Raw genomic sequence first — 17,660 nt, 5'->3', positions numbered from 1 at the left:
TCTGTTTTTCAAGGCCGCTCAGAAAAGTTTTGTGATTGTTATTTTGTGTTGTTTTCCACACATGTTCTGTGGCATAAACTCGTCTTCCCTCTCAGTACCACCCCGTAGACCTGCCTGTGTGGTCCAGAAGAAGCAAGAGAAGATGCTGTTACTTTATTTAAGAAAACTGACCCCAACCTCATATATCAAATAATAATAGTAATGATACTAATAATGGCATATCAAGAATTTAAAATGGGGGCGTGCAAATATGAGACAGAGTTATCGCAAAAAAAAAAAAACCAATGCTGAGGTTGGCAAAGAGTGTTCTGCCAAATCAGTATTTCCTCTTGGTCCCAGCATAATTCAGTGGCATCCTGACTTTTATTTTAACGTCATTTGGAATAGGAGGGAAATTGCTAAACTCAAGTTAACCTTGAGGCTGTTATATCTAAGAATCTTGAGTACTGATGTCATTGTTTGTAAGATAGCTTTCTGCATGTCAGAAATGGGAGAGTGAAGCTATTCTGAATTGCTGTGTGTGAGAAAACACACAAGCCTTCTTGCAGAGAGCAATGCTATCACATATGGTTAAGTGGGAGTTTTCCTGTAGGTTTTTTATTATCCCAGACCCGATATGAGATTAGCTTTACAAGCTGGGTTATAGCCTTTACAGCTTCTGTGTTGGGGATCCGTTAACAAGACCATAAAGATCTTTTTAACAGATGGGGCATACTTGCCCCGTGTTCAGCTCTAGTAATGACCAAACTGATTTTATCAGAAGTGTTTAAAAGCACCATTTTAACTTTTCTTTATTTTTTTTCTGCCTGGCCCTTCCTTTGGATCTTGGGGTTAGCGTGTGTTCTCTCCCCTCTATTTGTATGGGCTTCTCCAGTCTCTCTGCATCCACGCGAACCTCTTTACACTCACCCCCAAGTCACCTCACTGCCCACTTGTCTCCCCAGCTGTGTTGCTGTCGTGTTCTCTGCATACTTCCAGAAGACCAGGCTTTAGGTCACACGTATTAACTAGATGCATGACTCTTGGGAGCCATCTTCATTCATTCTTTAACAAAACATTTTTTGAGCTCCTCCTACGTTCTAGACACCAAAAAATCCAGCGGTAAACCAGGCACACAAAGTCCCTGCCTTTAGGGACCTGACATTGTTGGGGAAATATCCGATGGCTTTATAACAGACTGTCAGGGGGAAAGCAATACTGTGGCTAAAGGTAAAACAGAGTGAGGAAATGGGGCCAGGAGCACATTACTAGGAAGCTGGTCGAGAAGCCTTCTGGGAGGAGGTGAGAGTTGAGCAGAAATCTGAAAGGAGGTGAAGAGACCTGGAGAGATCTGGAGGGAAGTTGAACCAGGCAGGGAGGATTCTGAGTGCAAAGGACACACAGAGAGAATAAGCTTGGAGCTATATATAAACTTTAAGAAGACCATTGTAGAAGAGCAGGACAGATGGGACAGAGGGAAGAGAACACCAGGAAGAAGAGCAAAGTAGGCTGGGTGGCGTAGGATCTTCTGAGCCATGGAAGGAGTCTGAGCAGGGGCTAACGTGATCTCATGTACAGTTTAAAAAGCCACTCTGGCTTAAAGGAAGCTTCTAAATGCTGCTGGTAAAACTGTTCATGGATCCAGGTGAAATGCCCTATATGTTAACAGGGAGACTTGAACACAGCCCCGGGGCTCGGATCCTTCAGAGTCTCGTTCTGATCTCAGCTGGTTGCCGTCGAGTCGATTCCGACTCGTGTTGACCGTCTGTGTCAGAGCAGAACTGCGCCCAGAGGGTTTTCAGTGGCTGATTTTCTGGATGTAGTTCATCAGGTCTTTCTTCTGAGGTACTTCTGAGCAGACGTGAACCTCTAACCTTTTGGTTAGCAGCTGAGCATGTTAACCGTTTGCACCATCCAGGGATTCCTTCTGCTCTCTGACAGGCCTGTAATTGGCTGGAAAATTGGCAATCAGTCATCTAATCCCCCTGAGCATCAGTTTTCTTTCCTCCGTCACGGAGAGGTACAGTTTCTTGAGACTTCCAGGTGTCACATTTGGTGATGTAAGCTATAAACTAGAGTTCAGTTCCTAACGTGTGCGTTTATTAGGGTAAGTGCTCAGCTGCTGCAGCAGAGACTTGAGAGCACAGTGGCTTACATGAGGCAGGGCTTTGCTCTTCTCTCCTGTGGTGTTCTAGATAGTGGAGGTGCCCAGGAAAGCCCTAGCTATGAGGTCATCCAGGGCCCAGGGTCCTACCTGAGTGCTTGCTGACTCTAACAAGTGCATTGCCCCATGTTTGGAGCTGGCTCGTGACCTTCTTCAAGTCCCAACCCATGGAAGGGGAGGAGAGGATATCCAGAGCAAGCAGTTTCCTTTTAAGTGATGTGGAAGGTACACATGTCCCCTCTGCTCACATTTTATAGATTATAACGTGGTCTTGCAGGCATAACCAGCTCCAAGGGACTCTAGGAAACGTAGTCCCTAGCTGGGCGGCTGTGTGCCCACCTAAAACTTGACTGACAGGGAAGAACGGGAGCATGGCTTTGGAGAGGCAGCTAGAAATCTGCTACATCCTGTTTTTGGAAGATTTTAGAGTATTATCAGATACCTTAAGTTCATAAAATGTCCTGGACCTTCTTAAGACGAAACAAGAATTTAAGGAGTGCTGTATTATTTGAAATCAAACAAATTATAACAAGATACAGCAATCAAAGAAGAGCCCACAGTTTGTTCTGAAGCTTCAAACCAAACCAAACCTCTTGCCATCGAGTTGATTCCAACTCATGGTGACCCTATAGGATAGAGTAGAACTGCACCATAGGGTTTCCAAGGAGCGGCTGGTGGGTATGAACTGCCATTTTTTGGTTAACAGCTGAGTTCTTAACCAGTATGCCACCTTAATGCCACGTGGGCATTTTGGATTTTTTTCCCTTCCCTTTCCTATCAGTGATCACTGAAACATATGTTGCTTAAAAAAACATATGTTGCTTAGGTGGTGGAATACAATGACTGGTGACAGCTTTCAGCTTTGTACTATCCATATTATTTGATGATCACAACAACAGTGTAGAGAAGGAATTCTTACCTCCACCATACAGAAATTGAAACTGAGGCTCAGGCTAAGTAATTTGCCTAAAATGAAATGACTGGTCGATGGTGAAGGAGGTCTCCAGTCTGGGTCTTTCTGTCTCCAAAGAAGGTGCTCTTTTGCATTGCATGGCACCAACCCCTGGAGATTTCTTGAGAGACTGACTCAAGGGCTCACTTGTGCCTTGAGGGGTTTGTGATCAGTCTCTGTCATGGATTGAGTTGTGTCCCTGCAAAATATGTGTCAACTTGGTTAGGCGATGATTCCCAGTATTGTGCGATTGTCCACCATTTTGTCATCTGATGTGATTTTCCTCTGTGTTGTAAATCCTACGTCAGTGATATTAACAATGTGGGATTAGCAACAGTTATGTTAATGAGGCAGGGCTCAATCTACAAGATTAGGTTGTGTTTTAAGTCAGTCTCTTTTGAGATAGAAAAGAAAGAAGCGAGCAGAGAGACAGGGGGACCTCATCCCACCAAGAAACAAGAGCCAGGAAAATAGCTTGTCCTTTGGACCTGGGGTCCCTGTGTTGAGGAGCTCCTCGACCAGAGAAGATTGATGACAAGGACCATCCCTCAGAGCCAACAGAGAAAGCCTTCCCCTGGAGCTGGCACCCTGAATTGGGACTTCTGGCCTCCTAGTCTATGAGAGAATAAATTTCTCTTTGTTAAAGACATCCATTTGTGGTATTTCTGTTATAGCAGCACTAGATAACTAAGACAGCCTCTCAGGCTGCACCGCACTGCAGGAGTCTCCACAAGCCCTTTTTGGGGCTTGTTGCTGGTAGGCGCTGACAGCATAGTCATGTCCTGCAATCATCAGCATAAACCAAACTTCTGTTTGGTAGCTGAAGGGCAGCTGTCTTCTCAGGAGTCAAACATTGTCTAACATCAGCCTTTAGGTCTCTCCCTATATTCTAGAGCATGCTGTAAGATACACTGAACTATAAGAAGACTTATTTTTCAGGCTTTGTTCAGCATATTGATTAGGTGCTCGATTCCTGTTTTTTAAAGTACTATCAGATGGTACATCACCACGGGGCCCTCTTGAAAGTTGCCAGCTAAGCCATCACCCTTACACCTCAGACTTCAAATAGGAGTCCCCCGAAAGTGCATTGCAGTGAGTGGTCACTATAGGAAACTGGGTCTCCTAATGGTCACAGTGAGATAATGTTTGTGACATCAAAACTGATATGAAGTCAATGTTTCCATTTTATCACCACAGCAGCCCTGTGAGCTAGATATTTTAATGTTAACTTCCCTTTGTTCTTATTATTAAAACGTTATCTATACACTTTTGTTACAGATATTTTAGAAAATATAGACAAAATAAAATTAAAAACCATCCATAATTCCTCCACCTGGAGACAACCTCTATCATCAATTTGGTATATATTTTCTTTTTTTTTCATATATACATGTTTATTTAATATTTCTTTTTGACAGAAATAAGATCATAAACTATACTTTGGTGCTTTGAATTTTTGTTTCTCTTAACATGGCTAAAATATTTTTCTCTGCAGTTAGTTTTTTTTATTATTTTAGTGATGGTAAACGAAACCCTTTGCTGTCAGGTTGGTTCCGACTCATAGCAACCCCATGTGTTACAGAGTAGACCTGTTTGGTAAGCCTGTCTTAGCTTCAATCTTCACGGGAGCAAATTGCCAGACTTTTTTCCACAGCACTGCTGAGTGGGATCGAGCGGCCAACCTTTGGGTTAGTAGTCAAGTGCAAACCATTTGCGCCACCCAGGGCCCTATCCTATTACATAGACATAGAGGGTTTACTTAACTCTTCTTCCACTGTTGACATTTGAATGGTTTTCTCCATAACATTTTGCTGATACAAACAATGCTTTGATGAATACCTGATATACACCCATGATTACTTTCTAAGGCCACACATCTGGTGGTGGTATCACCAGATGAAAGAAGAAAATATTAGATCCCTTTTAGAGATGAGGAAACTAAGGCTCAGAGAGATTATCCCAAATTCATACAGCTGGCAAGTGACGGAGCTAGGCCTAGAATTTAGGCTTTCTGACTCTAACCCTCTTATGGGAAAATAGGTTACACATCTAATAATTACCCTATTCTTGATAAATTCTGTGAATGCAAAATAAATACCTTGATGACTCCTTTTCTTTCATAAACTGCCACCCAGCAGAGGCGAATCCAGACAAACTGCCTAAAATTCTGTCATCAGCGGAGAGTAATGAGCTACAAGTAGTGGATTTAATCAGTGTTTTAACCTTTCTTCTTCAAGATGATAACAAAGTTTTGACATTTTTAGAAATCCTTTACATATCATTGCTGTCCTGTATGTTCAAGAATAACTGGAGTTGCCTCTCCACCTTTAATTTTTGTTTGGTATCCCATTGGATCATGGGGCTTTTACTTTCATCCTGGGTTGGATGTGGAGCTAATTTCCTCCAAATTTAGAACCAAATTCCCACTCTTTCCACTTCAGCAGATTCTTTCTCCTTTCTAGATGATTCGGGACATGAATGAACCCATGGAATTGTTTCCTCCTTTGTCATAACTAGTATATCTTTGCTTCTGGTGACTTCAGACTAGGTCAAGGAGCCCTGGTGGCACAGTGGTTAAGCACTAGACTGTTAACCGAAAGGTCAGCAGTTCAAATCCACCAGCCTATCTGCAGGAGAAAGATGTGACAGCCTGCTTTCATAAAGATTGCAGTCATGGAAGTCCTATGGAGCAGTTCTACGCTGTCCTCTGTGATTGCTATGAGTTGGAATCAACTCAACGCCACACACAACACAGACCAGGTCAAGATTTCATCTGTCTTTCTTGTTTTGACCTTGTATGCTGACCAGGATCCTTACTGCATGAGGTATTATTAGGTTGTCTAAAATAAGTGTTTGGCTGTTAATTGAGAGGTTGACAGTTTGAACCCAACAGTCTCTCCATGGGAGAAAGATGTGGTAGTCTGCTTTCATAAGGATTATAGCCTTGAAAACCCTATGGGGCAGTTCTACTCTGCCCTATAGGGTTGCTATGAGTTGGAATCAACTTGACGGCAATGGGTTTTTTAACGGGTGTATGCAATCTAATATATGCATGTAGACATAGATTGATAGCTGCCATCTAGTCAACTGAACAAAATGTTGCCCAGTCCTGCATCATCCTCATGATCGCCAGAATGTTCAAGTCCACCATTGTGGCTACTGTGCCAATCCATCTGAAAGTCCCTTACTAGCCCTCTACCTCACCAAACATGATGTCCTCCTCCAGTAAGCAAGTCAAAGTCTCAGACAATATTCAGTGATCCATAGGGTTTTCATTGGCTAATTTTTGGAAGCAGATCACCAGGGGCTTGTTTCTAGTCTAGAAGCTCCACTGAAACCTGCCCATCATGGATGACCCTGCTTGTATTTGAAATACCAGTAGCATAGCTTTCAGCATCACAGCAATATGCAAGCCAGCACAGTACAACAAACTGACAGACAGATGTTAGCATAGAGATATCCAAAAACCAAACCCGTCTCCATCAAGTCAGTTTCTACTCCTACTCATAGCGACCCTATAGGACAGAGTAGAACTGCCCCATAGGGTTTCCAAGGAGCTCCTGATGGACTCGAACTGCCAACCTTTTAGTTAGCAGCCAAACACTTAGCCACTGTGCCACCAGGGCTCCTGCATATATTCAAAGTGTCAATAGTGCCTGACTTGCTTTGGGGCCTGCACCTCCATAATTTTTGGGTCATTCTCATAAAATAGTTCTGTTAGCTTTGATTTGGGGGATCATAGCTATGACCCCATGTTTGACAGCCTATAGGCAGGTCACCTGCAGACAGTCCAAGACGGTACCTACCCATATTAGTGGAAAAGATAAACCATTTCAACAGGTTTTGGAGGTACATAAAGCATTTCCTGGAAAAGTATGGCGAAACCTGCTGATTTTTACCTGACTTGAATTACTTACTTATAAGGTAAAACTACTCAGTTCCAGAAGGCTAGTGTGGAAGTGTTGATCGTTATCAGTTCACACCTTTGGCCAGAGCTCCAAAATCAAATTTAAATCTAATGGGTAGCTCTATTTTCAATATAGAGCCCCGATAAAAGGAAATCAGTTTGAAAGAACGAAGATTCTTATTATTCTTATAGTATCTCAGTACTAATCACGTGTTTGGCATCAGCAACTGACAACAGGAGAAACTGCCCTCCTTAGGTGTCGGCTTTTCCTAAGGCATCAACTAGTAATCTCTGAGAGAGAGGATGGATATTTCCCAAACAGGGTTAGCCTCAAGATTGCTTCACAGATAGACGATGGTCTCTTTATGTAGCCTTTTCTGGAGGACCCAGAATGAAGCTTTGTCCTTGGAACTGTTTTGTAAAAGATAAAGGCAGGACTTGAAAGAGAGTATAGCTCTGGCCTGCCTGTCCAAAATTAAAAGATATTTCTGGACATAAACGTCAGGAAATTTGACCTAGAGTTGGAGGGCAATCACACACAGAAAAAAAATGTTTTAATTCAAAAAACAGGAAAAAAAAAATTCCTCTTATCCATTCTCATAACCATTTTTTACACTAAAATGGAATGTTTTTAATGGTGTATAAAGCACCTTGGTTGGTAAAAGAGCTGAAATATTATTACCCAAACAACTCAACCTCGTCTCAAATCCAACATAAAGGAAACCTCACATTAAAGCATTATTTATGTTCATAATTAGTATTTCTAAATGATTTTTAAAGGCTTTTTATGCAATTACAAAATGCTTGATTGTCATAGGATCGCTAATGCTTTGATGCCGTCTCTGTGTTGTCCTTGGTCCCTGCAACCCTGGCACATAATTTATTTCTCTTTTGAGTGAACTCTAAGCATTAGCGTCCATTAAGAATTTTTGAAACAAAGTCCAGAGATTACTTGGAGCACTTTCAGTAATACGTACTGATTATCATTAATAGTTCTTTTGTCCTAGACAAGGACATTGTTTTGTAACATCATTTTGTTTGGCGAGGCCCCACTCGGGCTGTGTTCCTGATCCGCCTCCTGCATCTATTTTCGCCCTGACTGTGTAGAATGGAGGGAGCTCTTGGGACATCACAGGATTGAGGAGGAGGGGGACACAGGGTTGGTGTGAAGTGATAGCCTTCTTTGTGAAACAATTGTTAGCCATTCAGAAAACAAAGTCTAAACATTGGGCCTCAGTTTTTAGCTGGCGTTCACAAGCTGCATATGAATTGCTCTTTTAAGGGCTAGCTCCTCACAAGTGACCAAGTAAGAAGGAAGTAAAGGAAGGAAGCCCAGGAAACTGGAGCCTTTGGACTCTGCTTGTGGGTGATGTGGCACAAAGGTGGGTGAGGGTTCCAGATTTTATTCTGAAGTTCGGTCCTGAGCTCTCCAACACCAACTTACTGCATCGTCCACCTCTTTACCAAGAGCATCCATATGCATGCCTGTGCCTGTCCAAGGGATAGGTCTCTGTTTATCTGATGCAAAGCGTATGTAATTAGAAAAGTCCTTAGTAGAAAAGAGGCCCTATACTAGGTTTTACCAGTAGATCACCTTATGAAAGTCTACCATAAACCTAGTACTGAGAATGTTACCCCCATTTTATGGTTGAGAAACGGAGGCTCAGAGAGGTTAAGGCATTTGTCCAAGACCTCACAGCCTGAATGTGGGCATCTCATTCAACTCATTCATTCTCCTTATGAGAAGGGAGAGTAAATCTTTTGAAGGCCTTCTCTCTGGAGGGTTAAGAATTAAACAAAGAGTTGACGTATAAGGCTACTGTAGAGTCATGATTTGAGCCAATTAAAGACTTTTTTAAAAAAATAGTGTTTCATTGATTACATATCCGTTCAGCTATATTAATACATATCATGTATGCTTTAAGAATTAGAATAAATGCCTTTATTTTTGCCGAGAATAACCTGAGTCACAGCAGCATGTTCAAGGAAAATTGCTTAGCTCCTACACAGTCATCAAATAACTGTTTTTCAGATAATCAGGAAGAAATTAAAGACTTTCTTAATCATCATTTATGGCACCTCCCCTCCCCCACTACAGGCATTCATTTGAAATGTGGAAGTATTGACATATTAAAAAAGAAAGAAAAAACTTTACTGCATCTTTCTCCCACAAAGCAGCTGGTGGGCTCAAACCACCGACCTTTCAGTTAGCAGCCAAGCACTTAACCACTGTGTCACAAGGGCTCCCTGCGTTTGATTTTAGGGTTTTTTTTTTGTTTGTTTTTCTCTTTTGTTTTTGATTTTCACACAGATCTAATCCACATTTAAAATATCTGTATTGTAACAGTTGTTACTGCCTTGTGAGACAGGACGAGAGAAGGCAAACAGGCTGAACGTTGGCAAAGTAGCAAAGGGGCATCTCTGTAGCTAGAGACTGGTATAGAATGCAGGTCCTTTGGAAATGTTTTTTAGTGATTGGCACATCTGGGGAGGAGGAAAGATGCCATCTCTTACCAAAAAAAGAGGTTAAAATAAATGCTGTACCCAGACAATTGCCTAGAAACCAAGAGACTATAAGAAGTCCATCAAGGACGTTAATTTGTCCAAGATTTGGCAATGATTGGAAATACCAGATTTTATTCCTAAAGTGCTCTGCGCTGTGATAGCTCTAAATCTGAAACTTTTCCCTGCTGATAACCATGACAGTGATAAATTTGTGGTATTTTCATGACATTTCCTTCACTTTGCTTTGAAGTACGGTCAGCTAAAGAGAGTCAGGCAGTCCCGCAGCCCTGGTAGCCCTGTTTGGAGGAGTGTTTGTGGGAATATTTTCTCTTGGTTTTAAGGGTATTAACTGGCAGTTTAAAATGGCTGTTGTATTGTCAAGTTAGAAATTACTCCAAAGCGTTACCTGGAAGTGTGTGTGTGTGTGTGTGTGTGTGTGTGTGTGTGTATGGAGTCTAACAATTTTATCAAAAGGTACCATTTTCCTCTAGCCCAGTTAATTTTAAAAGATCACCCAAGAGAAGTATATCTTATACAACCTTTTGTAGGTACTGCTTTCTTTTTTCTTTGGTTTTAAAGGCAAAAAGAAGTTTCAGGGGGTTACCTTCGACTGTGAGATGCATCAAATTTTTCACAGTGAGAAACAGGTCTGGCAGCCTGTTGCTTACAAAGAGGAGGTTCGGTTTGATAGCTCAGCAGCAGGGCAAGGAGCCACTGATCAATGAGCTGGAAGCGAAAATAAGAAACCACGTAGTTCAACACTCTCATTCTACAGATGAAAAAACTAAGGCCCAGAAAAGTTAAATGGCTTGCCCAGGTCATTCAGCGAGTTCACCTTTGTCTTGGTGTCTGCGTGTGCCTTGATTTTAGAACGTTGGTTCCACCCCACTGTCCCCCCACAGCTCCATGAAGTCCTGATCTTTGCAGAGAACATTATCCTGCTCAGTGGCCTGTTTAAGAACCTGTGGGGAAGGATCTTGGTGTTCTTCCATGTCATCTGGAAGTGAATCAAACCTTCACAACAGCTGGACTTGGGTTGACACCCTTTGGTGGCAGAGATCCAAGTCCTTTACCATGCCAGTCAGCACCCACTTGGACAATGCAGTGAGTTGCTAGTAAGCAAGTACCTTCTCTTGGCTTTAGAGAGTCCTGGGTCTAGAACAGAGACTTGCTTTTAGGACCTTGGCTGTCTGTCTCATGCCCTCTTCCATCAAATATCAGAACATAAGCGAGTCAGAACAATTGGTCTGGAAACAAGACTCCTAGCATCCCTGTGTGGTGCAGACAGTTAACATGCTCAGCTGCTAACTGCAAGGCCGGTGGTTCAAGTCCACCCAAAGTGTGAGGGCTGCCCACTCTTTACCAAAGTAAATAATTAACATTTATATCATACTTCCCAGTTTGTAAAGCTCTTTACATATCCTCATTTCACTTTAATTTTCAGAACAGCCTATTGAGATATTATGATTATATACAATTTTTAAAACCAGGAAATTAAGGCCCAGAGAAGTTAAGTAACTTACCCAGGGTCACTCAGCCAACAGATAGGCAAGTGGATAGGCAAAGAACACAAGTTCAAATAAGCACAACTCCAGATCCAGTTATCTTAAAAGCTACTTTTAGCTAAGAAGTTCCCTGAACACAACCAAACACTTTGAGGGACAGTGTAGCAGGGGTGGAGGTCTGGGGACCATGGTTTCAGGGGACATCTCGGTCAATTGGCATAACAAGGTTTTTTAAGAAAATGTTCTGCATCCCATTTTGGTGAGTGGTGTCTGGGGTCTCAAAAGCTAGCAAGCGGCCATCTAAGATCCATCAATTTGCCCCAACCCACCTGGAGCAAAGGAGAATGAAGAACACCAAAGACACAAGGAAAATATGAGCCTAAGAAACAGAAAGGGCCACATAAACCAGAGACTCCATCAGCCTGAGACCAGAAGAACTAGATGGTGCCCCACTACCACCAATGACCTCCCTGACAGGAAACACAGCAGAGAGTCCCTGAAGGAGCAGGAGAAGAGTGGGATGCAGAACCCAAATTCTAGTAAAAAGACCAGACTTAATGGCTTGACTGAGACTGGAGGAACCCCAGAAGACAAGGCCCCTGGACTGTCTATTAACTGAGAACTAAAACCATTCCTGAAGCCAACTCTTCAGACAAAGAATAGACTGGACCATAAGACATAAAACAATACTCGTGAAGAGTGTGCTTCTTAGTTCAAGTAGATACACGAGACAAAATGGGCAGCTCCTGTCCAGAGGCGAGATGAGAAGGCAGAAAGGGACAGGAGCCGGTTGGATGGACACGGGAAATTCGGGGTGGAGAGGGGGAGTGTGCTGTCACATTATAGGGAGAGCAACTAGGGTCACGTAACAATGTGTGTATACATTTTTGTATGAGAAACTAACTTGAGCTATAAACTTTCACCTAAAGCACACACACACACAAAAAAAGCTGCTTTTAGAAAGTGTATTTTTTCTACTCCTTAGTAGGATTAGAGCTATTAGCTTTCCAAATATCCATCATGATGTATCCTTAGAAAACCCAATTCTCCAAAAAAAAAACCTCAATTCAAAGCTGCTGCTAGTAGCACCTAGGGTTGGGGAAGGTTGTTTTTGTTTTGTTTTGTTTTTCTGAAGGCCTTTCGCATTCCAAATTAGGACAAAAATTGGCAGTGTCTGACTGCTGTCATCTCACGGAGGATGAGCCCTGTGGTGAGAGAGACGGGGTTCCAGCAACCTCCAGGAAATATGAGGGAAGACCCTCCTGCCCCACCACACCCCATTTACAGGGGAGGAAATGGCTGCTGGTAGGGGTCCAGGGCTCAAGTGCCTACTGTGAGTCAAGGCCTGGTGGGCACAAGAGTAGGTAATTTAAGCAGCTGAGTTGCTGGCAGAATGCTCTCTTTCTTCTTGGGGTTAAACCCAATACGATCTTCTAATAGGAAGGAGTCCTGGTGGTGCGACAGTTAGGTGCTCACCTGCTAACCAAAATGTTGGCAGTTTGAACCTACTCCGTGGCTCCACGGGAAAAGGGCCTGGGGATCTGCTCCCAGAAAGACTACAGCCTAGAAAATCCGATGGGACAGTTCTAGTCAGTAACATGGGGTCCCTGTGTGTCAAAATCGACTCAATGGCACCTAACAGCAAAATTGTTTCTATAAGGTCTCTGGGTGGCTCCATTACTGACCTAAAGGTTGTCAGTTCAAAACCAACCGTGGCACTGTGAAAGAAAGGCCTGGTGATCTGAGCCCACAAGATTACAGCAAGAAATCCCTATGGATCAGCTCTACTGTCTAACACATGGGGTCGTCGCGAGTTGGTGGCAACAGATTTGGTTTGGTTTGGATATCGTTTCTGTGTGTTCGCATTTGAATCTGTTTGAGTAAATCTTTCACCCAAACTCGATATGCTTCCTGGTTTAGAAAAGGCTGTGGAACAGGCTTCTGTCGGTTTCAGTTATGCACAGAGCAGTCTGCTTACTCCAAGGAGGACGTCCTTTTTTTGAGTATTTACCAAGGGATAAGTCATTTTTTGAGTATTTACATTTTTGAGAGGTACTATGTGTAGCAGAGGTTTTAAAGACTTACCATGGATGCTTTTCAAGTCCAATATTAATTTTACACAAAGAAATGCTTATTTGTGCTAACTAAACTTCTCTGAACTTCAGTTTCCCCATCCGTGGCATGAAAAAAAATTTTTCTGATTTTTTTCAAGTATTTCTATGGCGTCAGTTACTATGATGTATTTTGTCGTCCTGCGCCATTGAGTTCTGATTCATGGCGACCCCACATGTTACAGAGTACAACTGCCCTATAAGGCTTTCTTGGCTGTGGGTTTTTCAGAAGCAGATTGCTCAGCTTCTTCTTTCACAGTGCTGCTGGGTGGATTCGAACCACCAGCCTTTCAGCTTCCAGCCATTTGTCCCACCCAGGGACCTTATGAGGACACTAGAGCTTCTATAAAGAGAGGAATTGAACAAATCCAAGCTGTCAGCATGACCACCATTGTTCCTTTTCATGGAAAGAAAGAGGGAAGGGATTCCAGGAAATTTTCTGGTTGTTCCGTTAAGTTTTCCTTTTGGGTGTTTGTACTGTTTTTGTGTAAAATTCTGTCTTCACAACTGATATTTGGTAAAACAAAAATTTTAATGTTAGGCACAGTTGTATTGCCACAATCACCCATCGCCGTTGAGTCTGTTCCAACTCATAGTGACCCTATAGGACAGACTAGAACTGCCCCATAGGGTTTCCTAGGCTGTATCTGTATGGAAGCAGACTGCCACATCTTTCTCCTGCAGAAAGACTGATGGGTTCAAACTGTCAACCTTTCGGCTAACAGCCAAGCACTTAACTACTGTGCCACATAATTAAACCAGAAAACAAATCAAAACTCGTTGTTGTTGAGTTGATTCTGACTCATAGCGACCCTATGGAACAGAGTAGAACTGCGTATAAGGTTTCCAAGGAGCGGATGGTGGATTCGAACTGCCGATCTTTTTGGTTAGCAGCCAAGCTCTTAACCAGTGGGCTACCAGGGCTCAGCCACACAATTAAGTTATTAATTCACTTTTTTAAAAAAAGATTACTTCTATGGGGTGTGTCTTTTAAGCGTGGCTTCATAAAATGTATTTATTAATTGGTAAATCCTTCATTGTAAAAAAAAATTTTTTTTCATTGTATATAATAGATATAATTTATATTATACTTACATAGGTTAAGGTTGACAGATAAAGGTTGCAGATTTAAATTTGAATTTCAAATAGGTTACTTTTTAGTATCTGAAATTAAAATTTAACAAGATGCCCTGTACTTTGAGGAGCCCTGGTGGCACAGTGGTTAAGTGTTTGGCTGTTAACCAATAAGTGGGCAGTTCTAGCCCACCAGCTGCTCCTTGGAAACCCTATGGGGACAGTTCTACTCTGTTCTATAAGGTCATTATTGAATAGGAATTGACTCAATGGCAATGGGTTTGGTGGGGTTTTTTTGTTTTTTCTATACTTTATCTGCTAAGTCTGGCCTTCCCAATGTAGGCATAGCCCTCATGGTTTATATCAATGGTTAACTGGCAGTTAAACAAAAACGGAGGGTTTGGGCTGTTGCCCTGGCTCTGCTTTAGGCGGGAGATGGTAGGAGTTTTAGCTCTGTACCTGCTTCTGTCCCCTCGAAGACCAGGCAGCTTCCCTGGAAAGATTTTCAGAATCTATTATCAGTGTAATCATCGTGAAAACAGTTGATGAGAACGCTGCCTGCCGCTGTATAATAGATTTAAGTAGAAAAGTCAAGGCAGTGGTATTCTCATCAGGCCTTTGGATGTCAGGGGAAAATAGCTCCATACTCAGCGAATATAGATCGGTCTGTTTTGGGCTGTGTTAAATCCAATTGTGTGGAGGTTCTGAATAATCAGGAGTGGCAGCATAAGCGCTTTCTCTTCGAGGTGATTTTACAGAAAACATTATTTCCTGAGGAAAGTACACATAGGACTCTCATAATGCTGAAAGAGCACTAATGTATCAATTTATTGGTCCTGGTGTCCTGAGCTAGAGTTGCAAATTGTATTCAAATGTTAAACTTTCTTCACTGTAGCTGTTTGGGGAACTTCCCTTCCCGTGATAAAGGTTATTTAAAAAAAAAAAATTCTAGACTGCTTTTGTAGTTCCTGTGTGAGACAGCCTTCAAGGATCTTTGCAGAAGGTTCTAACCTCACGTTGCAAAGCCAGCTCAAATGCGAAGAAAAACAATAGTTTTGTTTTCCTCAATAGAAAGGGGGAAAAATGAATTTGACTTGGGCTATGTCATTTCAGTGTCCCTAAGCAGGTCCTTTGGAAAGTTGTGGGGGAACAAGTGTGTGATTTTGGTCTTGGAGCACAACTTTGAATTAACTTTTTTTTTTTTTTTTAAATGTCTACTGTGGATTTTCATAGCGGATTCTTCACAGTACCACATGTTCTATAGCTAAGTAATAGGTCTGATGTGGGTGCCAAGTTTTCTTAAACAACTTTTACTTTCCAGAGCAGGGTTAAATAGTTCTCATTAATAACTTGAAAAAAAAAAATCAAGGTTTTACCACAGTTGTTAGTCACAGGCTAAATGTTTCCAGCAGCTTCGTTACTCTGAGTCTATTCTGTCTCAAGAATGTCCCCCGAGAAGAATGACGCATAAAGAGTTCAAAATGTAGGGCTTCTGGCATGGAGATGGTACTGTTTGCGCTGAAGCGTGCGTTCTTTTTTCTCTGGATGGTCTTGTGTGCTGAATATTGCTTAGTTCCGTTTGTCACCTGCCGTCTGCAGACCACCTTGGAAACGTCAAGAGTGCTGACTCATGAACTCCTCGTATTTTTGTACAGTTTATGTTCATTTTGGTGCCATTTTCAGAGAAGTAGCCATCGTTCGCTTCTGACCTTAACAAGTGTGGACAGATAGGTCCATTTTGTGGATGTTTTCCTTCACCGTGAAGTTACGCTTCATGTGAGCAGAAAGGGTCGTTTTCATTAAAAAGCAAACACAGAGTCAATGCCCATAGCAAATGAATTGCTCTGTTGCTCAGAGTCTTGTCTGAAGAGGTTGGCATCACTCTCCTGTGCCTTGAATCTTTCCCAGTATGCCTATAAACATGCTTATCTCCCCTACTTAAAATAAAAAAATAAAAAAAAAGAGTCTTCTCTCATCCTGTGTAATTACTGTTTAAGGAGCCATGGTGGCGTAGTGGATAAGTAAGTGCTTGGCTGCTAACTGAAAGGTCTGCGGTTCGAACCTGTCAGCCACTGCATGGGAGAAAAATGTGGCAGTCTGCTTCCATAAAGATTACAGCCTCAGAAACCCTATGGGGCAGTTTTACTCTGTCCTGTAGGGTTGCTATGAGTCGGAATCAACTTGATGACAATGGGTTGGGTTCTGGTTAATTACTGTCTATGCTACTTCCTTTTACCACAGAACCTCTTAAGCCCTAGGCAGCGCTCAGTGTCACCATCACTCAGTGTGCACTGCTTTAGATGGAGCCAGTGATGCCATCACACAGGATTCAAGCTAATCTTGCCTCTCTGTCGCCATGTGACTGAAATGCACTCCCACGTACACTGTGAATAATGTACAAGCAGAGAAGCACACACGGGCCACTTTCTGACCTTTGTCATTGTTTCTTCTCTTCTAGGAATCTCAGTAACGAAGAAGACTCATACATGTAAGTAATGCATTTGTCTTTTTTTTGTCCAAAGTTTTTTGAAGAGTTGGAATTCACATATGTCTGGCTGCTGTGACCCTTCAAGTATAAACTAATGTTTCAGCTGTGATCCATGGTCAACAGAGGTCGTATTTTTCAACCTGTAGTGGTCGGAAGTGGTACATCTCCACCTGTTTGTATCTGAGTGTGTGTTGAAGAGAGAGCTAAGACATATTTGGATGAATTCTAGTGTTCGAAGCCATTAATATTTAGAAAAATCATGAAATCTAACTGGAGGATCAATTATGTACTGATCAATGACTCATTCTAGATCCTTCTTAGAAGAGTTGGTATGTCTCTAGGAAACATCCCCTTGATTCCTTTTAAACTCTGCTCTCCTTTTCCTTCACCACTAGTTCACAGATTAGGCCGTCTTGTACTGTGTCTGTGGAGCAAAGACACTGACTGGAAACTCAGGTGCTGTCACTCAACCATGGCATGGCCTAGGAGGCCCTGGTAGAATGGCATTGGTAGTTGGATGTGGAAATGTGTGATGGATTTACGCTCTGTATCCATTCCCACTTCTCAGGTTCAGCTGCCTCCATCCATTGCCTTCATTCCAAGCACACCCTAAGTCTGCAAACTCACGTCAGTGTGAGGTGCTGTGATCTGCAGTTGGAGCAGTGAAGCGCTGTGCCTTGAACAGGATGAAACAAATGTCACTGGTGCGGACAGTCAGCTTCTGCTGTACTCAGCCGTCACATCATTTAGACTTTGAATTAATGGTGTCATTAGAATGCGATAGTTACATTAGACCACAGGTATATACTGTGCTACCTCTGAGATGTGTTTGGGCGTCCTTATAAGGTCAGCAATGGACCTATTTACAGTACAATTTAGGACCGACCAAGACATATCTCCAGATTTCTCCTAATCATACCTTTAAAGGTTTTGATTTCATGTGAAACTCTTGGGAAAAAGAAATCTGTGTAAAGT

The 17,660-nt window shown here is 42.3% G+C and overlaps 1 protein-coding gene across 3 annotated transcripts in view; it reads left to right on the top strand.

Moving 5' to 3' along the window:
• The window catches only part of RORA (RAR related orphan receptor A), an 830,757-nt gene that overhangs the window by 605,976 nt on the left and 207,121 nt on the right, over positions 1–17,660 (top strand). For 2 of the 3 annotated variants that reach the window (XM_049905185.1, XM_049905186.1), the window contains exon 2: positions 16,656–16,685. In XM_049905185.1, coding sequence (XP_049761142.1) covers positions 16,656–16,685 — 30 coding nt within the window. Of the gene's footprint in view, positions 1–16,653; positions 16,686–17,660 lie in introns of those variants that run through there. The other variant, XM_049905189.1, reaches the window with a different exon arrangement.

Source organism: Elephas maximus, chromosome 13 (assembly GCF_024166365.1).
Source record: "Elephas maximus indicus isolate mEleMax1 chromosome 13, mEleMax1 primary haplotype, whole genome shotgun sequence".
Lineage (NCBI taxonomy): Eukaryota > Metazoa > Chordata > Mammalia > Proboscidea > Elephantidae > Elephas > Elephas maximus.
Note: the sequence above shows the minus strand (reverse complement) of the source record. Positions and strands in the feature narration are given on the sequence as shown.